The sequence below is a fragment of the Pleurodeles waltl genome, chromosome 3_1, assembly GCF_031143425.1.
Source record: "Pleurodeles waltl isolate 20211129_DDA chromosome 3_1, aPleWal1.hap1.20221129, whole genome shotgun sequence".
NCBI lineage: Eukaryota > Metazoa > Chordata > Amphibia > Caudata > Salamandridae > Pleurodeles > Pleurodeles waltl.
The window spans coordinates 1038044407-1038063299 of record NC_090440.1 but is presented as its reverse complement, the minus strand read 5'-3'; the positions used below and the strand labels follow the sequence as shown (position 1 = coordinate 1038063299).

The following is an 18893-nucleotide window of genomic DNA, read 5'->3' as shown; positions in this document are numbered from 1 at the left end:
TCTCATGTATTTCTCTACCCATTCTCAGCCCTTTCTAGTATGTCGATATTTAGGATTTTACACTTTTATCTTTCCATTGTCTGTCTCGACACTCCCCTCTTTCCATTATGGTCTGCATCTCTCCAACCCTTCATTATCAGCCTACGCCCATGTTATCTATCCATTCCCACTACTATCTCTTATTTCTATTCTCTAACCCTCTCTCCTCCCCCGTATCTCCCAATTCTTTCTTTCCTTACCCCCATCACGATGCACTATTCCTCTGCCCCTGACCCATTAATATATAGCGGACCCTCAGAAAAATGTCTGTGCAGGCAGCTCTTGAAGGACATTGCAAGAGATGCAAGGCTAGGCTGGGTCCACTGTCCTCTTTTTCCATGGTGCCACTGCACCACTGACAGCTACATCTCTTCACGCACGCATCATTTTCATGTGCACTAGTCCGAAAGAATAATGTTACCAGATATCATTTAGCTCGGTTACTTGGCAAGGGATGTACGTCCAACTGACCATACCAGGGACATTCTGCTCTGACACATTCTTACACCGTCTGCTCCACGTCTTCATTTGTGAAGGGACAACTGATTCTGAAAACTCTCAGAGATGCGTGCTTTATTTATTTCTCTTTCGAGGTTTGTGTGTTTCACTAACTTGCTATTTTTTGTTCAGTTATTTTTAGGGTCCCAGACCTTTCTTTATCATTGACCCACAAGCGGTCCTCTGTTGTCCGGTATCAGGATTGAGACACGGTAGGGTTTATTGTTTTCTTGTACAGTGTTTTCACGGCCACGTGGCTAATGGGCGTTTCCCAGAGCTGGGTTTGCCCGGATATTAGTAGTGAATCCTGGAGATAGTCTCTAGCAGCCGAGGTGTGTCTGCTCCGCAAATCCTGCCGCAGATAAAAGTTCAAAGTGCTGGAATCCAATTTCCTAATTTTATTCTAATAGTTTACGAGGTCCCCCGTCTGGCCAGGGTCTGCTTCTGTAGGCCAAACTCCAGCCTGATTTGAGCTGGAAAGGTGTAATTCGGGAGATTGAAGCTGCATGCTCATGTCATTGTGCTGTCTAGAACTCTGGCGTCTTTCCCTCTCACTCGTTCACTCCCATACGTTATGGTCGGTCGTAGTTTAGCTTGCTCTACTCATAAAAGGGGTGCCAATATTTGTCCTGCCAATGTCCTTTTGAGATTTTTTAGCATAACAGCCAGTTCAAAACACTTCTGTTTTATGACCTCTTTCTGGGGGACAAATGAGCCATTGTTGTCAATGATTATCCCCAGCATTTGTATTCATCTACTGTATCAATCTATGTTTTGCCCCATACCAAGACGTTGTTCTTTTCTCATTGCTGCTGATCATCATTAGTTTTCCTTAAGTTGATGGTCAGGACATTTTCAATTAAATACTCTTGCGTTACATTGAGCAGACATTGCAACTCCACCTGGGTTTGGCTCAATAGGACCACGTCAACAGCATATAAAAGGCTGGAAAGAGTAATGCCGCCTAATTTTGGGGCATGGGAGTTGCAGGCATTTAACTTTTCTGTCAGGTCAGGGAGAAAAAGGTTGAACAATGTAGGCGCGACCACACCCCTGTTTTAGCTCTTTAGTTGTTTGTATTTGTCTGGAGAGATGTGTTCTGGTGCCAAGCTTGACCTGGATCCACGTATCAGCGTGAAGCCAAATAAGCATATTCAGTAAGGCCTGGGTAATTTCATTAAGCCAGCTTGCACCAAAGATTTTTACGGTCAACATGATTGAAGGCTGCCCTGTAATTCTTCATGTTGAAGAGTTGGAAGACATTTGTTAGTATACGTGGATGACCAGGATTTACGTGTAAAATTCAATTAGTTATGAGCTATTCAGTCAATGTAGATTTAGGCCTGGCTTAAATCTAGAGAAACAGGACCATACACTCAGCAAAGAGGTGGTTTTTGGCTTCCTCTTAACCACAATGTGCCTTTTTCCTGTCTAAGTCACAGCAGAAAGATGTTTCAGTGAGTAAACAGTGGAACAAGGAGGGGACACATTAATCTGTATCTGAGTCAGTTGATTAAATGTTAAAAAGTTCTGTGCCATGTTATTGGCCCATTAGTTATGGGTCCAGTTGAATAAATGTCATTATGCTTGCGAGTCACAGAAACATAGTCAGGTACAACAAGCTTGATAGCGGTAAGGGAGGCTGTGCTGTATTCCCAGTTGAGGTTTGAATAAAAAGGAGTTGAAGGAATGGCAGGGAAGGGAAACAGCAGAAAATATCTAACAAGCTAATCTAAGCTGTTTTACTCCATAAGCATAGAGGCAAGTAATGGCATAAACCAAAGACAGCTACAGGGTTGTATGGAAAGGCACTGAAATAACATACACTGAGCATGAGGTGAGTATATACTGCGGAACAGTTTTGTTACTGTTACGGAAGTGGGTAGCAGACAAAATACCCATCATTAAGAGAAAATCTGCTATGCAAGGTGGGGTTTATGGGTCCAAGCTGTAAACTGAAAAACTTCCGCACAACATTGCTGTAGAATTGCATATAACAACCCATTAAGGACGACAAGGTGAATAGAACAAGGAGTGAGGGAAGATCACACATATGATTAATCCTTCGGAAGTGGTACAGTCCATGGTACAGTAAACTGCATGTGTGGTACAACAGAAAATCTGTAAGGATAGAAAAAGGGATGCTGGACTTTGCGTATGTAATTTGTCTAACGAATGAGGATGTAGGCTTATACGACAAAGGAGAAGATTTGGGAGAGCCTGCACATGGGCAGTGTCAGAGTATAGACGTGTTATATGTATAGGGTGCCACTAAAGTGAGAAGATGAGTTATCATACATCATTCACTCTTGCTGTGCAGATTTGTCAGGCCTGTAGAAAGACTAGGTATCTCTGCCATCTGCCTGAAAGTGTTAATGTAAATTGCCTTGCTTAATCATGCCCAACAAAAGAACACTTGTCACTCTCAAACCTTTGTGCCTAAATAGTGATCAAATTTCAGTGTCTCTTGTTAAATCCGAAGTCCGATATCTCAGACCATACTGGTTTGAAACCATCACCTCTTATCTGTTGTAATGGTAATTCCCATGGAATGGGTAGGTTGACACCTTTCCGGATAGAAAGGAAAGCAGATCGTAAAAGTGGCCTGTAGCCTCAACCAGCGAGATAATAGCCCTTTCTCTGCAGAAGTGCTCCCTGATCTTGTGTCATATTATAAAACGTTTGTATTCATTCTTGGCCTAATCTTCACAGTTACATCAGTAAGTTTGAAAAAGTAAATAGTGGCACCTTTAAATTGCTTGTTCAAAGGCACATAAAACGGTTCACCCTTGAGTAGGACGTATACGTAGGAAGTACCAGACTTGGGCTTGTCAACACTTAACTATCGGAATAGTCTTCTGTTAGGCCTATCAAAAACACTATATGAGATTCCTAGTAGTGGTTTAAAATACGGCTACTTCAAATAACTTCTAGTGCTCACTGCTTCGGCTATATCACAATGTCATAATCTTTCTTCACTGACTCTCTTGTGATCCCATAAGTGTTCAAAAAGTCTGGCCTCGTTTTCGTAAAGCCTTGCCAACTTCATACTGTACTCACTGAAGAACAGAGCATTTATAAATGATCTTGCAAGCCTCAAGTGTATCTTTCTGACAAATAACTTAACATTTTTCTGCCGTTTTTCTTTTGAGCCCAGAAAGAGCATGTTGTGAGAGGAGAGGAAAGGGAAGAGCCCCCCCCCGACAATGCCCTACATCTTATTTGGGCTGTTATTAGCTGCATATCCCTATTTTTAGCTTTAGTAACCACATGCATGTATTGCCCTCTAGCAGTTGGTAGATGTTTAAACTTCTTTGAGTCAATGTTCCATTTTTTTCCAAGTCCGGGTGACCTTTCTTTTTTCATATTGTTCTGGTGAGAACCATGGTGCAGAATGTGTTGCTTTTATTTTCTTTGGCATCCCCAATTAAGTTGATTCTGTTATACTAAACATTGTATCGTTAAAGATACAAAAAAGTGATGAATTGGAATGGTTGCACTATTCACAGCCACTGGTAATTACTCAGGGTTGCATTCAAATCCACTGTTATTTTGCACACCATGCCACCTCAGTTTTGACCAAGCTATGTTCAAATCGGTCTTGACCAGTGCTTAATTTGTGGTTGTTGTTTCCGGTGCTGAACACCAGCACTTATTTTTGAGGGCCGGGGCTTATTCTTATGCCTCAAGCATTTGCTGCGAGCAAAAGACACATGTGGGAAAGATGGAAAAAGGAAAAAACTAAAAAGCGTCATAAAGGGACAAAGTAGAAAGTTGCAGGATAAGCTGAAGGGACAGGGGTGGCCGTAAATGGATTGAAGAGGCCTGAGATGGCTTCAGGATTACGCTGCCTCAGTATTCAGTGCTGGCAGATTCATTTACAGCAGCCTCATGTTTAAGAGAAGGACTTTGAGCACCGGCACCTCTTTATTTACAAATTAAGCACTGGTCTTGACCCAGCTCCAGTGGAAAAGTACAGCCCAAACTGCCCACCCAGGTCCTCCATGAACTGGAACAAAAGCAACCCAGGGCCGGCTTTGCAAAAGTTAGGGCTCATCATCAGTTCCAGTGACACAGTGTGCACGGGACCCAAGTCTGGGCATATCTGTCCCATTTACAGTGACTTAATAAAGTAAACAAAAAAGTGATGGACGGAATGCTTGAATTAATCTCAGCCACTGGGAATTACTTTGGGACATTGTATGATGGCATTAAGAGATTGCGGTCATGTATGTCCCTGACTAAAGTTATATTGAAGACCAGGAGTGATAAGGTCCAGTGTGTGAACTTTGCCATATGTGAGTTTTGGGATGTGCTTCTTCATTCTCTTTACAGTGTAAATAAAAAAATGCAGAGTTTGGGTTTTGAGCTATGACCTCATTCGAGCTCTGTGTCTCCTAAGAATAAGGGCTATTCAGGTTCGACCAATTATATTAAAGTCAATGCAGTGTTCATCAAATCGTTATTCTCCTGATTGGTGGTGTATAATGCTTACTCTTGTAGATTGGGGCGGGGTCTTTAATTCTATTGTGAAGTAGTCAAAGGTAAACAATTATTGCAAGCATGTTTGCAGCTGTGAGTGTTCTTACTTTTAGAGACCTCCTGGTTGATGTTACTTGTCTAGTTGTGTGATGGAATACAATTCAGGCAATATTGAATCCACAATGCTTTATGTGATATGATTGATACAGAATTCCCTTAGAATGAAAAAAACATCTATATTTGCTCAAAGTATCATCATGAAAGGCCGATGCTTTTTCAGTATTTGTATCTTAGTTGAAACTTCAAATAATGATGTGCCATACATTCACCCATACATTCATCCATACATTCACTCTCTCTTAAATAACTCTGACAATGCGTCTAGTCCCTTGACCAACTTAAGAAAGAGCCAAATGGTAATAGGTTTTGATCTAATCCCACTTGAGCAGCCATGCTAACATTGATAGACTGCCTTTGACTTTGCAAACACATTGAGCAATTCTGTGAGAAATGGCCATTGTCCTTTTAAAATGTGCTGTTATCATTAACAAAACACAGTGGTCACCATGTTATGAAAATGTATGATTTTGCAGGGTGTAGCAGTTAAGGTCTTATTAGATGTTCTGTATACGGATTTTCTAAAGTGCCTAAATTGTCATTAAACAATTCTTAGAAGTACTGCACCCTTATTTTAAGTCTATTACCCAAGCATTTTAAAATTAGAATTTGCATTGAATAAGTTTTGTCTCTAACCACACATTTTATTGTGCCATTTTGAGAACATTTTTTAAAATATATTTTTGTCTATTTCTCAGGTTCCTCAGCATTACAAATTGATGGGATACCAGAAAATGAGTATACAGGATGTTGCATCATTACAGAAATCTCAAAGACCATGCCGAGTCCTTCGGAGTGGTGCTGAGGTAACATCTCTAAAAGAAATCTTATTGACTGCGTAAAATGTTATGTAGCATGATAAAACACTAACTTCTTTCTGATTCTTTTTGTACTTGTTATAAAGGACGAACTGATTTCAACCGAACCTCTCCCAAAGTCAAACATAGAATTTAAAGATTCCCTCAAATGTGGAGTGGAGGGCGGTGAACCAGGCTCCATCAACATAACACTGGCACCGCCTGAAGCTTTAATTCGGCCCCGAGGATACAATCCACTTCACATTTTCGTAAGTAAAAGTACAGACGTTTTAATATGAAATGAGAATAAAGTTCCTATTTGTATTCAGTATTTCTAATATGTTTTTGGGACAATAGGCTCAAAGCATGCTGTGAAATATTTGTATCATTGTAGCAGTTTGGGAAAACCTTGTATTCAATTCTTAAACTGCTTCAATATAGCTTTATAGCCTGTGGTTGCACTCTATACTAGCCATTAAAAGCCCACTCCAGTGCTAAGGGCCTTTAACAAGGGAGTGGGCCTTAAATGGCCAGGAGAGCCCAGCTACGGCAGACTATAAAGCTATTGGAACATTCAGCCCCCGGAGTGCAGAATGTTCTAATTAGAAAAGCAAAGGCCACTAAGAGTCCATGGGGTTTGAAATAACCCTAGGCTCCGAAGTCTTTTTTATAGCTCTTGCTATGAATGTTCTAGCGTTAACAGCCGGGCACAGGGCCATTGCTGTGAGATATTGAACATTCACAGCAAGAGCTGGTGAAGTAGGCTGAAGTCTAGAAGCTGAGCAGCAGTCATCCCTCCTTCCTTCTGAAGCCATAATGATACTGAGCAACAGGATGAGTGAAGGGTGAACGCTGCATGTGCCCTCCTGCATGGCTTCAAACTTTCTCTTTCCCCTGCCTAATTAATATATTTTCGAGAGGCAGGGGAAAGAGAAAGCCAGACACTGTATATTAGGGCCTTAAAATGTTAGGAGCAGTTGGCCTATACCAGTTCATAAAAGCAGCACACCAGTGGAATGACCTATCCCACCTTGTTAAGGGCCTCATCGGCCTTGTTACCTTTCGGGAAAGTCCTGAAGATCTGGCTCTTTCCAAAATCAATTATTCGAATAGATTGAGCTGCTCCTGGGATATTTTCAGCTAGATATTACCTGTGTTCTATGCTTAGCACCAGGATGCCAAGTTGGTGACAGCTGCGCTTTATAAATGCTATCAATAAATGATTATAGACCGCTGACACTTCATTGTCTTCAATGGAGTTCTCAACAATCTAGCGTTCTAATCAAAATTATGTATTTACTAGCTGTTATTGAAATTGTCAATACCACTTTTCCATTAGTCAGTGCTTCTATGTTTGTAAAACTCAATGCAGCATAGGTGTTTGTTGGCATTGTTTTAATGTACTTAATTGATGAAATGACATCCAGAATTAGAGTTTGCTAAGGATCCTTGTTGCCCATTTTGTTCTGAAGAAAAGTGTATAATAAATATTTCATAACAAGGGAAAATATCTCAATTTGGGGTGCATTTGTTTTGGTCATAGACCTTTGGAGGATGCTGGATTGATTTCTGCCCAGGTATGTACAATATATGGAACAACTCAGCCTCTAGTATGGATCCTTGCAAAGAAAGCCAGTGGGGCACAGGATTCCAGAGCAAATTATGTAGCATGCTTAAGGATGTATTTGTGGAACCTCAATATGGGAGTTGGGTGAAAGGTGTAGGAGAACATTTGTGAATGTAGATTTTAGAAATCTCAGACAATAAATAATGGCCACTGGAATTATGTGACGATGTGGTACCAAATTATGTGTCCAGATGTATTTATTTATTTATCTGCAGTTTTATATAGCACAAATGTAATCCAAAAAGGCAACAGAGTGCCTTAGGACTTAAAGATGTAATGTAATCATAGTAAAACAGCAGCAAGTATCTAAGGAAAAAACAGTATTAGTCATAGGTTAGCCACACTTTGTTTTACTGGGTCAAGAGACATTTTTAAGGAGAGTTCAACCCAGTCACTCTGGGAGAAATTAGTGAAAGAGTAGGGCTTAAGGCTCTCTCTTGTACTACATATGATTGAGATTCATCCTAATGGCAGGCGGGATGGTATTTCAGATTCTGGGAACCTTTCCACAAAGGTTTGCTGCAAGGTTTTAGCATTTTGAATTAGGGGATTTCAAGTCGTAGAGAGTCTGTGGTTTAGGGAGAGCCGAAACCTCCTAAAATGACTATTTTGTGGGCCAGGCAGTTAGCAGTTTCCACATGCATTGGTTTGTGAATTGTGCAGACAAACTTAAGGATGCTATTTGCTTCAAAGGGTAGCTGTTTTAGTGAAATCAGGATTGGAGTGATATGGTCTAATCATCTTTCTGTAGTTGGTGATTATTGGGGTTGCAGAGATGACAGCTGCTGTCAATGGAGTCAGGTGCACACTGGGAATACCAGAAAATAAGGAGTTGCCAAAATGTATTCTCAAGAGCACTAGTAATTCAGCTACTCTTTTGAAGTCCTCTGCGGGAACAAGAAACTTAGGGGGTCATTCTGACCCTGGCGGCCGGTGGCCGCCAGGGCCACCGACCACGGGAGCACCGCCAACAGGCTGGCGGTGCTCCCACGAGCATTCTGACCGCGGCGGTTCAGCCGCGGTCAGAAGCGGCAAGTCGGCGGGCTCCCGCCGACTTACCGCTGCTCGGGGGAATCCTTCATGGCGGCGGAGCGCGCTCCGCCGCCATGAGGATTCTGACAGCCCCTACCGCCATCCTGTTCATGGCGGGAAACCCGCCATGAACAGGATGGCGGTAGGGGGTGCCGCGGGGCCCCTGGGGGCCCCTGCCGTGCCCATGCCAATGGCATGGGCACGGCAGGGGCCCCCGTAAGAGGGCCCCGCAAAGTATTTCAGTGTCTGCCTTGCAGACACTGAAATACACGACGGGTGCAACTACACCCGTCGCACCCCTGCAACTACGCCGGCTCAATTCTGAGCCGGCGTCCTCGTTGCAGGGGCATTTCCTCTGGGCCGGCGGGCGCTCTTTCGGAGAGCGCCCGCCGGCCCAGAGGAAATGTTTAAATGGCCGCCGCGGTCTTTTGACCGCGGTGCGGTCATTTCACGGCGGTACCTTGGCGGACGGCCTCCGCCGTCCGCCAAGGTTAGAATCACCCCCTTACTCTTCTGAGAAGACTGATTTGATATTAGACTCCCTTTGCTACTGCATTGATGTGTTTTTGAAGTAAAGCTTTTTGTTGAGAACAAATCCTAAACATTTAGCGTAATTAGAAATGGAAGGCTTACAGTTGAGCAGGTTACAGGTATCCAGGCAGGCTTCTACTAGGATGCAGGAGTGTTCTGGGAAGAAGAGAAGGAATTCTGTGTTTTTGGGGGCTCACTTGGAGACGATGGCATGAGACAGGTTATTTCACTAGCAAAGAGACCTTCTGGAATAGCTACATTTTGTCCATGTACAGTGAAAGAGATGGAGTTTCTTAGGAGGGAGCTGTTAGGTTCCACGTTTAAGCTAGAATGGTGGGGAGAGGATGGAGCCTTGGGGCACCCCTTGGTGAAAAGGTGTTTTTTACTTGTGAGACGTGGGTGAGATAAGATGCATACCACGTCAGGACCGTTCCCTTGAACTGTTCTTCAATGATTTTTTGGAAGGGATGAGTGACTGTGGCAAAAGCAGACGGAAGATCAAGAAAACCAAGGCGTCAGGATTCACCATTATCCAGGATTTCTGGTATATAATCCACTACATGTAACATTGCTGTCTTTCTTCTTCAACTGGATCTGAAGCCTGACTGGCGGCCACTGAGGAGGATGTTTTAATATATGTGTTTTTTTAGTTTTTGAGCTTTACAGTTTTCAAGCATTTTAGCTAGGAATGAAGGGTTGCCTATGGGGTGGACATAGATATGGTAATCAGGTTCAGAATCTGTTTATTGAGAAGAGAGGCTTATGGTCCTTTTTGAGGCAGTCATGAACTACATCTTGATTATGTGAGTCATGTATTGAATGAGGAATAAAGGTTTGTCTTTCACAGATGTGGTTGTGTCCTGTTCTCATGTCACCAAAGTGGAGGGGGTGGCCTGATGGTAGAGAGAGTGCTTCCTTCATTGGTTTTGGCTAGCTCTTCAAAAGACATCAAATAATTTTCAGATTTGTTGAATAGTGTCTCCAATGGAAAGGCTGAATCTGCTGGTGAGAGATAGCTCAATCTTTTTTATATTCTCTTTGAAATAATTGTAACAGTGTTGTCTGTGGTTTGGGATACCCAGAGACCTTGAGGGGTTGATGGATTTCTTGATTGCTAAGGATGCAGTCCTGACAATGAACCTCCTCTGGGCAAACATCTCCTCCCATTCTAATGACACCATGGCCATAGGGCGAGCACGCTTCTACCCATGGGCCTGCGTTACCCTACCTGGCTGATACTGTTCTGGAGAAGCCAGCCTTACTACTATATGGTCTGGCTGGTCAAGGAATCCAGCAGATCAGTGACAGCAATCTCCTGGAAATGACGTGTTGCACCCGCAGAGATCGCCAGCTTACATTCTGGGTCCACCACCTGGCTAAGGGATACTAGGGGAAGCTCTATCCTCTCCTCTTGATAATAACCTCTCACCTACATCTACATAAAACACCCTTGTGGAGTGCTTACCTGTAGAGGGCCTCTTGGACATAATCCCACTTCTTGTGCCCTGAATGGAGACCGTCATAATACCCAAATGGGTGAATGGGCACCTTCAGCTTCCGTCCATCAAAACCTGCCCTCCTGTGCTCAGAAGAGGTCTTGGAATCCTTCCCGTCAAAACTCTTTTGCAGCCTTTTTAGGCCCTCTCTGTATTGTCCTGGCCTTCCCTTCCCTTTGTAGAGGGAACCTGAACTAGATTTCCAGTGGTCACTTCCAGGTACCTTCTTTGACAGTCTAGTGCTATTCCAGAGGCAAGCATCCTTTCCAAGATCTCTGAGCCAGTGAGCTTGGTTTCAATTAGGCACTGGCACAACCCTGCAAAACAATTTCTTTAAATGTTCTTCTTTTTAATCCCTCATAATCTAGTACATTGCTGCCCTTCACCCAACCGTCCAGAGGTTTGTTTGAGGAATACAAAGGATCCACCCATGACTGACTGTCGATGAACTTCAGGCAGTACTTCTCTGGGGTCCAATCAAATTTACTAATAACAGATTCCTGTATGGGGCACACTTCATCTGATCAACTGCCTCTTGGGCCAACAGGGTACCCCTCCCAGTAGTGGGCATGTACTTCCACAGATTTGTGTCACAATCCTCCTCTGGGACTCTATGCGTACCTAGGGCCACCTCATGTGCTATAAGCCCTTTTGTCTATGCAATTCCCCACAATTCTTTGGGGATGTGGATTATTACCTCTCCTATGCACTTCATTGGCACTGCCACCATCACTGGACTCAGAGGCCATTTTTTACCTCAGGTCCAATTCTTTCTGGCTTCTCTCATGGGCCAGCATGACCTTTTTCTCTTCCAAGGCCAGGGTTGGTTTCTTTTCCTCCACCGCCATAGTGGTCAGTTGCAACTTCAAGGCCTTCTCTGTCTGTCCTCTGTCTCTAATGTAAACAAACCATGGGGGAACACACTGCTTCCTGTCCTAAACAACATAGGTGACACCGCTCCTTTGGGACCCCTGGTACCCCAGCTCCCTCAATGTCCTTCTCTTTTTCATCCTCACCCTCATCTTCTTTCTCCTCTGAGGTGCACAGTAGCTATTTGACCTCCTCCTAGGCTGTTAGAGCAATATGATAATCTTCCTTCTTGGCCTGCTTATTCAGCTTGATCTCCCTTTTCTCGCACATGTTCCTCAGCTCTACTATGCCAATGCTCTCAATGTGAGTTAAGTCCACTTCCATGTTCCCCAAACCTAAAGTGCAAAAATTGAGGGCAAGAATTAATTTAAAGGAAAACAAATCCAAAATGACCTAATTAAAACCAAAGGCAATTAAAAATCCAGAAAGTCAGTTTTTGCTGTAAATTTAAAAAAAAGTTTTTTTTTATTTCAACTTAAATGTGTGACATTGCAAAAACCAAGCCCAGGATCCCACTTCTGAACACCACTGTAGGAAATTGGATTATTATTTGAGGTGGGTGACTACCCATCTCAAGCAACAGTCGCAGTCCTTGTCAAAGTAAACCCTCCAAGGCACTAAATTAACCTGACCTCAGTCCCCTTACACCTACAGCACAGAGCAAACTGGCTTAACTTGGGGCAACTATTTATGAAGTACCAAACCAGTAATAAAGTCAAAATACAAAACTCCCAAACAGATTTGGAATTAGAAAAATAAATTAAAATGTAATAAACTAATTTGCATCAAAATGAAAACTATCAAATAAGGGGAACAAGAGATATTATTTTTTAAAGTTATTTGTAGATTTAGTACCAAGATGCACAAAGCACTAATGAAAGCCACTGGTCGTGGTAAACCAGTGCCAAGGGGTAATTTGAGGCTGGTTGCAATTAAGCACGGATCAGAAACACCAACCAGGCTTGTCCTAGTCCAATGTTATACTTTCTGCCTTTGTCCTTTAGTCCACCACATGAATACACTTTTAAAGAGCTCCAGGACTTCAGAAGAGTGTCAGGTACCGGCCAACAACAGTGTCCAGTCCAGGTCCAGTCACCACTGGTCAGTACTGTACTTCTAGAAAAATGTTTCTCGCAACTTGGTGTCTCCCTGTACACTTAATTCTTTAGTTTTTAACGTCTTTTAATCCCTAAACTTTTAATCCTATACCCCAATCCCTTAATACTCTAGCCTTAACACTTTATCATTGTCCCTGTTCCCTATATCAGTAACCTCTGACTCATCGCCTGAACTCCCCATATTCTTCAACCCTTGATCCTATACTCTTAACCATGTAGCCCAGAACACTCTAACCCATAACCTTTATAACCTTAACCCTATTCCCAAAATCCTTAACCTGTACTCAAAATTCTTAACCCCATACCCAAATCCTTTACTCTGTATGTCAACCCATCTAATCTTAGCCCGTACCTTTACCTCCTACACACTCAAACCCTAAACTGGATAATCATTATGTCCTTACCCCTTAATCTTTAACCCTTTACCCCTAAACTCCTAATCCTGTAACCATATAACAATTATAGTTTCACACTAACATAAAATAAAAATATTTTAGGTAAAAATCTTTGGGGAGTGTTTCTTTTTTCAAGTGTTTTAGAAGTGAAAATTGAGAAGTATTTACTTTACAAGCAGTTTCGCAGTTTTTATGGACGTACCCATCAGCTTATGTGCGAGTAGGAACTTCATATTTATCTAAATGCTTCTTTGGATATGATCCTAAAAGATTATTTTGGGCTAGCCGCATGCCTTAAAAAAACATTATTAAATGGGTACCTTTGCCCCCTTAAGTAAGTATTCTTTTATGTGTATTAATTATGCAAAGCCCATCATGCATTCGCCTCAAAGTAAAACCGTATTATGAAGGATTTGCTCTTACTTTTTATTATACAATCAGTTTGTCAAAAAAAATATTACAAAATTTGCTCTTGTTTCAGAATCCAGCTCCAGGCTTACTCAATTTTAAAAAGCCACTTCCGTATCCAGAAATTGAAATGGAGTATCACCTTTGTCCTCTTCCAAAGTATGCTGTCAGCACTGAAGGTATTGGTGGATCTAATCCAACAGCAACACAGAAGAAGTTTCTTAACAGAGAGGTACTTTTTGTTCATATACATATCTTGTTAGTAGCTTCTTAAGCCTGTAGATTTGTAAAATTACTTGGAGCCATTGATTGGGGTTAGAAAGCAATTTGGCATTCACCATCACAGATTCTTTAAAAGAAAGCATTTAAACATATGTTGTATTGTGTTTCCTACTACTTATATCCACTCTTGTATACACTCATTTTGTCTTTGCAATTTGACCTATTTTTTTAAAGTCGGCTGTGCAACATACTGAGGTTTCACATACAATCAAATTATGCATTATTTGCATCATTGCAAATCAACTCCACTTGTCTATTAAGTTTTTGTAACAAATCAACAAGCAATGCCCTGTAGTTTGAATTTCTGCAACAAGTTTTTGTGACACGGTGTAGCTAGTATTTTCCTATGAGACGTTATTTCTTTGTAGGGTGTTTCTGGACAATCATTAAAGATTAACTGATTTACATAAATATCATGCTCAAAACTCTCTTTTATGTATTTATCATATTTTATTTTTTTATTTTTATGTAGGGTGTTTGTTGCCCAAGGGCATAAGAACAATTTTCAATTAAAAATAGTGTCCCATTATTATGTTTATCAAGATACAATGTTATAAATTTAGGATTGTTATAAAAACATTACATATTTATACATGTTAGAGCACTTAAAAGACATAGCTACTGGTGAACGGTAATAAAACCTCAATACATATATACGCTTCTCATCAGTTGTTTTCTGGCCATGTGTCTATTAAGTTCCTATGTAGCCTCTAAGTTCGAAACCTGGCCCAACCGGATTTTAGTGAGTTATTGTTGAACATCCTTGTAGGTCTGGCCTTGAGACAGCCCAATCTCTTGGGCTTCATGTAATGAAAACTACATGAGGACATCTTTAAAAAAAAAGTACATATGTAGTAGGGCTTATTCTTTAACCATTAGTCCATTCAACAGTCATTAATATTTTGCTTTCACACGCTGCTGCAGACCGCATGGGATAATGGATCAGCCCATTTCAGCCACTATCTCTCCTGCACTGCGAGTGACAGCTTTTTTTCCTGATCACATATACACATATACTTAAAAAGGGTTTACTTTGCTACTGGACCCATTTGTACTTTGTGAATGCTTTTTCTTATATTTTTTGTTTTTCATTTTTTTCTAGTCCTCCTTGTGTGCAAATGAAATATGGTTTTAAAATGTTGACTCTGAGATTAGCTGTTAACAATGACCTATTACACAAATCAATAAATTCTTGGACCCATTGACCCCGGCATCCAAACTAATCTCCCATTTCCTATTCTTCAGTTCTAAGCCATCTGGAGATGCCTGTATTAATGGGTCATAAATCAAACCAATCTTGTCTTAAAAAATTACTGCCTCAGCTAAGGGAATTTTTAGAAATGTGTTTATATCCCTATGTTCTTAAATAAAAATTCTCACAGTTGAAAACATTTGAAAAAATCTCCCTTCAACAACCCGCGTTCCTCCTGTAAATCAGAATAAGCCTGAAGCTGCCCATCACTATATAAATCGCCCACAAACAAGAGACCCTTGCAAGCCCACCTAGACATGGTTGCTTCATGAAAGATCCGTGGAAGTACTACAAGGGCTGCCATATGTGTACATGAGTGCCCAAATTCTGTTTGACTTGTGCCCACACCCTGTGTGCTACTTTAATGATTTTAAACCTGGTTTTCTTGTAATAGCTAGGCTCTAAGAATTTGACCAAACATCTAGCAGCACCACCCTGAAGAGACATCTCATAGATTGTTGGACTTTCTGCTGTGATAACCCTATTAAATCCACCATCGATTAGTATACCCATATGCTTAAGCATACACGCCTGAGAGTAATATGTAAGGTTAGGAACAGACCACCTCCACGCCATCTCGGAAGAGCCATGTATTTAGCCACCCACCTTGAACTCCTATAACCCCACAAAAACTAAAAACAAGCATTCTGCAGGCTGGAGAGCCAGAACTTATTAATTTTTAATGGAACAGTCCTAAAAACATAAAGCACATTAAGGGGGAATGGAATCTTCAAGACATTACACCTCCCAAATAATGATAATTGTAAATGGTCTATACCTTCCAAGCTCTGTTTAGTTTCTTCCAATATCTGTGCTGAGTCCTTCTCCACCAGGTTGTCTAAAGTTGTTGTGAGCTTAACCCGGAGATACACTACTTCCTCCACAATGAGGGGATCATTAAATCTCATCCCCTCAGTGCATAAAATGTGTGTTTTAATCTCATTCAGCTTGTACCCTGAGACTAAACCAAACTGCTTAGCTAGATGTCCTATTAAGGGAAGTGAAATCCCAGTATCAGACTGAATCACCGTAATATAATCCGCATAAGCCAAGTCTCGGTATTCCACCCGCCTTGTAGTAACAGGTTTTATATATACAAGTTCTTCTCAAGCATGGTTATAAAAGGGTCAATAAAAAGGGCAAATAATAGTAGTGAACAGGAGCACCCCTGCTAGGTCCTCTTTGAGATTAGTATACTGTTGGACTCCTGACCCATTATGCAAACAGTAGCCCGTGGTGACTTATACAATGCTTCAATAGTCTGCATGAAATAACTCCCAAAGCCTTTCCACTTCACTACTGCCCAAAGAAAGCCCCATGACACCGATCAAATGGCTTCTCAGCATCTAAAAAGGCAAAACGTATGAGCAAATTCTGGGCTGCAGCCACATCCAGCCATGCAATTATCCTCCTAATATGGTCTGCCGTACCACGGCCTAGAATAAAACCATGTTGGTGTACCAATACTAATGGCACAATAAACCTGCTTGATCTATTTGCCAAAATTTTGGCATAGATCTTCCCATCGCAATTAATAAGAGCGATCAATCCATACGATCCTGTGAGTTCTGTTGGTTTATCTCTCTTTTTAAATACAATTATTTTACATGGGGGAATTGTCGCCGGTTGCGCTTGATGGAAAGTCTTCAGTATGTCCTGTTCACCAAAAAAATACAGCATAAAATTCTAATGGGATATTGTCGGGCCTGAGGCCTTCCTTCTCACTAAGGATTTGATTGCCTCTAATATCTCATCTGAGGTGACTGAGGCATCCAGCATTGCCTGGTCATCTTGGTTTAGAATGACCATTTCTAGATCATTAAGGAGAAGATTGTAGCCCTCCTTTAAGCTACTCAACTCTTCAGTGTAAAGTGTTTCATAAAAGTTCTTAAAGACTTTTAAAATACAAGGTGGTGATTCATGTAACAGCCCCTAATGTCTCGTATAGCTAGGATACTGGTTTCTGTCATTTTCTGTCTCATGCGTGTAGCTAACAATTGCCCTGTACTCTCAAGTTTCATAGCAGCCTACTCTAAATAAGTGAAATTTGGCAGCGACTTCCATCCCTAGGTGTGGATTATTGTTCAATTTTAGTATGCCTAGCTTTTGTTGCAATTCCTGAACATCTGATCCCTTAAGTAGCCCTCTAGTAAGCTCCTCCCCAATAAGCCTTGGCTGACTATAGAGGGTTTGAGTTTCTTTTTGCTTCTGCTCGTGCAGCCTATAGCGCAGTCTCCCCGCAAATCCCTGCCTTCAGGGCATCCCATACTATAGCAGTAGACACTGTCCCTCTAATAACTTCAAGAAATTGTTCTGTCCACATGCACATATGATCTTGGTATATTGCATCAACAAGAAGTTTTCAGTCAATGGTCCAGGATCTCTGAGGCCTATACATGCATGTTATTTGGGTTTCCATAACCAGTGGGCTATGATCCGAGAGGACTCTAAGAAACCGCTCAATTGCTTTTTGGATGACTATAGTGGTGTACACAAAAACATAACCTAGCCGAACTAACTTATTGTGTAGGATTGAATAAAATGTAAAGCCAAGATCAGGCCTCTTGTGCTTGGCCCAGACATCTATTAAGCCATGATCCTTACCTAAGTGCTGTAGGGCCTTATACACCTAGGTATCCGTTAGATCATCATGTACATCGATATGTACATTAAGATCCCCACATAAAATGAGAGGAACAGGCCATAATGCCAGTTCTAAATTTAAAAACTCAAGGGTGTCAGATTCATCCAAATTAGAACCATATATTGAGCAAAGCGTGAAATGTAAATAATCAACAACACACTCAGCTAAAGCTCAGCAGCTAAATTTGTATGCTTTAACACGACTTGAGGTGCAAAATGGCTTTTTGGCTAGCACTGCAACCCCCCTTGAGGTTATCACTTGGTGAGTACATATCAAGGGAGAGAGACCTAGATCATTAAAACACCTATGTTTATCATGTGGGATATGGGTCTCTTGTAAACTTAACAAATCTGACATCATATGTTGCAAAACCAAAGCGGCCTTTGATCGCTTAGCCCTATCATTAAGACCATCCATATTAAAGGAACATATTCGTAATTTATAGCCCACCGTTCATCCTGATAAAGAAGCCAATCGCACACACATAAGCCACGAGTTCACCAGCATAAAGGAGGTCATCAATAATGAAAAATCATTAAGAATACCAGGTAGGGAACATCTCACAGCCATAGTTCCATACCTCCCGTCTGTAAGAGTACCACCGCTGTTGCTATCATACAATGAAAAAAACATGTGATCATAACATACTGCTTAAATACTGAATATCATGTCTGATGAGCTTTCCAAAGCAAAAAAAAAAACAATTTCCAACCCTGCACCCTACCCTTAGATCACCCCCTCGCCAACTCCGATTCTCCCCAAGCCCCCTCCCCAGAGAACAGTCTGCCACCTTCCCTTGCTCCCCCGCACTTTCCCCCTCTGACCCTCCTATTCCTTCCCAACAATCCCCCCTTCACCCTTGCCTGGAAGCAAATGGACGACCCAGGTCTGTTGATGGAAGGGTGCTCCAGGCTTTGTGACATGCCCCTCAAAGCAGGCCTACAGAAAGGAGAAAGCAATGCCAAGGAGAAGCGATCCAGACATCAATACCCTACTCAGCCTGGTCTTGGCCCAATGTATCAAGAAACTCCTTGGCTTTAATTTCTGACATAGAGAAGTGGGTTTTATCTTGCACCACCACCTTACGTTTTGCCAGATTCATCAAATAGACCTGAGCTTCCTTGATCTGAAAAGGTTGAATCAGTTGCCTTAACCATCACCTTCTTTCAACAGTGATGTGACAAAAATCAGGTCACACAAAAAACGTGCAGCCCTCTAAAGATCGTTTCCGATCCAGGCGAGCCAAATCAAAAACTGCCTGATGCAACAAATAATTGCCAAAAAAGACCAGCACTGCCCTCGATT

General features: G+C 41.7%; 1 protein-coding gene across 2 annotated transcripts in view; it reads left to right on the top strand.

The window, feature by feature from the left end:
- CFAP221 (cilia and flagella associated protein 221) overlaps positions 1–18893 on the top strand; it is an 827291-nt gene that overhangs the window by 457117 nt on the left and 351281 nt on the right. For both annotated transcript variants that reach the window (XM_069224324.1, XM_069224325.1), the window contains exons 18-20: positions 5835–5942; positions 6041–6202; positions 13484–13642. In XM_069224324.1, the coding sequence (XP_069080425.1) occupies positions 5835–5942; positions 6041–6202; positions 13484–13642 (429 nt within the window). The remainder of the gene's footprint in view (positions 1–5834; positions 5943–6040; positions 6203–13483; positions 13643–18893) is intronic.